Consider the following 3,333-nt stretch of genomic DNA (forward strand, 5'->3'; position numbering starts at 1 on the left):
TTTGTGCTTCTTCCCAAGTAGTTCACTTGCTCCTTTCTGAGCTCCCATTGTGTTTTCCGTACAATTCCACCAAAACTCCTCATTTATAGATGTTGATTTTTATGCTTTTCTTCCTCACTAGACTATTGTTTTCTTGAGAAGATGACATTTTATTTATTTTTGTTCCTCAAATGCCTGTAATATAGGAAGTACTTAAATATTTGTAGAGTAAACAAAAAAATAACAATTTTGCATAAAATAATTAATTGACAGAAAATTAGTTTCGATGATCTCAGTTGTTCAGATGACTTTGTAAATATAAGGTTACCTTAAAACCAAGTCTTTAGATCAAATATCTAATATCTTAGCAGACCATGCCATAGAATATGATACTTTTCTATCCAGAATCATTCGTAGTCAACAAATATTAAGTTAACAACCACTAAGGACAACACACTGTTAGTGTGGGGAATTTAAAAGGGTTAAAGTTCATATACTACTCCTTGTATCAAATAATGGCTAGTGTTTCCCATGGCAGGAATTTTTCACGGCAATGGTTAAAATTTGAACCCAGATTTCTCTGACTCAAAGTCTCTCTTCTTAACTTCTAAATTTATATTGACCACCATTTTAGCTTAGTGGTGAGTATCAGGAAAACAGCTCATCTCTTTTTCCTTTATTTTCTTGCCAATGCTTTAAATATATGGACCTGATACAAATGGTAGCTATTATAAAATATTTAGAATTAGTTTATAATTTTCAGGTGGGTTTCTAGATTATTTAAAATGGTGGAAAAAATTTTATTTAGAATTATCCAGCTGGCCTCAGTGTAGATGTTTCCATTTTGTAGACAAAATCCAAAGCATCATAGTCAGGAGCCAATTAAACATCGGCCTTCTTCTCTCCATTACACTTGATCAATTTGTTGACCTCGGTCATGTCAATATCACTCAGCTTCTTTAACACCTATGATCTGGAGCTTGTTGACCTTGACATCTGTGGTCACCCCTCGGGCTGAAGTGTGGTTTGCTGGCCTGGTGGGGGAGCAGCCGCGGCAGGCCAAGCCGCTGCCCCCATAATAGGGTGGCTGGTCGGACTCACCGCCACCCCTGAAGGAAGCTCGCCATGGGCGCAGAGTGCCCTGGGGTCTCCCCTTCTCGGCAGCCATGCTTCCGTGGCCGCCCCTCCTCCCGGATGGCGCCACACAATGCCTGTGGGGCGGCACCCTTCTTCTTCTTTCTCCCTGCGCAGGCGCAGGGCGGAAAAATCCAGTCTGCCCTTTTCCCCTCCCCTGACAGCAGCAACAGCCAGGCGTGGGCGGAAAAATCCAGTCTGCCCTTTTCCCTCCCCCCGACAGCAGCAACAGCGAGGCGTGGGCGGGAAACTCAAGTCTGCCCTCCGCCCCAGCAACAGCAGCCACCAATCCCTAAACCCTGCCCCTTCCCCCAGCAACAGCAGCCACCAATCACTAAACCCTGCCACTTCCCCCAGCAACAGCGACAGCCAATCCCTAACCACCACCCCTCCCCCGTCCAGTACCGCCCACTGACCTTTCTCCGGCAACCAATCAGAACAGGGCGTGGCTTCGACCAATCAGCCTTCCCCAGCCCCTATAAAACTGTTGCCTCTCCCTCAATAAAGTGGACTTGCGTGTTTACCTTGTCTCCGCGGTAGTTCTTCTGCTGTGCACCCTCCAGTCCTGAGAGCCCCCGACAAGGGCCTGGCCTCCCTTGTCCCCAGTTCGTCGCCTGCTTCTCCGGGTGACCCCTTCGTCGCCGGCTTTGCCGGGCGACCCCGTCAGCCGAACCGCGCAACCCCTGTGAGACCGACCCCTCGTCTGCTGCCGGACCGACCCCTCGTCCCAAGTGGGACCGACCCCTCGTCCCAAGCGGGACCGACCCCTCGTCCGCAGCCAGACCCCACCTCTACCGACCGAGCAAACCGTCGCAGACATCCACAATGAATACAAGAATGTTATTGTCTTTGATCTTTATGGCTGACTCAGTGGTCAGAGGAAACTTGATGATGGCAAAACAGGCAAACTTGTATCTCCTGGGGGTACTCTTCTGAGGATATTTGGGCTGTCTTTGGAGATGCAGTGTCTTGGGTCCCCAGAATATGGGTAATGTGTGAGTCTTTGTGTGTGTGTGTGGCTTTGGATACCTTTTTTGTACTGCTTTCTTGGCCTTCAAAGCTTTTGTTTGGGCTTCAGTTTTGGAAGAGCCATAGGCTTCCTTTTTCTCTATTGGCACCATCTTGTGAAAAGGCTCTAGATCAGTTAAAACATTTGGTAATTGTGTACTATGAATTCCCACAAGTGGTTAGTTAATGACAATCATCTCTTCTATACAGTATATTTTCTCAGGAATGCTAGGATAAATAGTTATCACCAACAATTTGTTATAATTTACTTAGGCCTGCTATAAATGATACTTAGTTTTCTAGAGCTGCTATAACAAAACACCACACACCAGTTACAACAGAAATTTATCTCACAGTTTTGGAGACTAGAATTCCAAAATCAAGGTGTTGGCAGGAAAATGCTTCCTCTGAAGTCTTAGGGCTCTGGTAATTACTTGCTGATTCCATTACTCCATCTCTATGGCTGCCACAAGGCTGTGTCTCTCACTGCCTCTCTGTCTCTGCCTGTATTCAAATTTCCTCTCCTTAAAAGGATACCAGTTATATTGGACTAAGGCCAACTAAGTTTGGCCTCATCTTAATTAATAACGATTTCAAAGATCATATTTACAAATAAGTGCACATTCATAGGACCAAAGGTTAGAATTTGAACCTGTGTTTTTGAGGGACACAATTCAATCCATAACGTGCATAGAGATCATAGTAGAATATAACAGATAAATGCATTAATAGTAGTATAACTGTCTATCAAGAAGAGAGGCACCTAAAGAGATGTCAACCCACTTCAATATAGGTGTTGGGGCTGCCAGCAGAAGCACATTTCACAGGCTCTGATGGAAAGATGTTTTACCAACATAGAGAGGAGACAGAGCAAGGTCAGTTTTACTAGTGGGCACCAGTTCCTCACAGCCTGTGGGTCTAAATCCATGCAGGGATATGTTCTTTGCCACAGCAACCCTCTCTTATGGTCATGTGCTACTACAGCAGAGGAACTCTTCTCCTTCCCTGCCAGAGACAGAAAGACCACTGTATGAGCAGGATGTCATAAAATATGCCCGCCAGAGTCAGACTGTCTTCAGTGAATGTTTACATATACTTGGAGCAATAGGAGAAGGACTGTGTGACAGTTTGAAGTTCTTTTATGAATCTCAAAGAGAGAACTAATCCATTCCTGTGGGCATGAGGCCTTTGTGACTGGACTACATCAGTGAG

The 3,333-nt window shown here is 45.2% G+C and overlaps 1 protein-coding gene across 1 annotated transcript; it reads right to left on the reverse strand.

Moving 5' to 3' along the window:
- Window positions 1-1,904: 1,904 nt before the first annotated feature.
- LOC101445914 (large ribosomal subunit protein uL23-like) lies at window positions 1,905-2,234 on the reverse strand. Its single transcript, XM_058296478.1, has one exon. The coding sequence runs from the start codon at window positions 2,232-2,234 to the stop codon at window positions 1,905-1,907; it is 330 nt and encodes a 109-aa protein (XP_058152461.1).
- Window positions 2,235-3,333: the final 1,099 nt, after the last annotated feature.

Source organism: Dasypus novemcinctus, chromosome 4, assembly GCF_030445035.2.
Source record: "Dasypus novemcinctus isolate mDasNov1 chromosome 4, mDasNov1.1.hap2, whole genome shotgun sequence".
Lineage (NCBI taxonomy): Eukaryota > Metazoa > Chordata > Mammalia > Cingulata > Dasypodidae > Dasypus > Dasypus novemcinctus.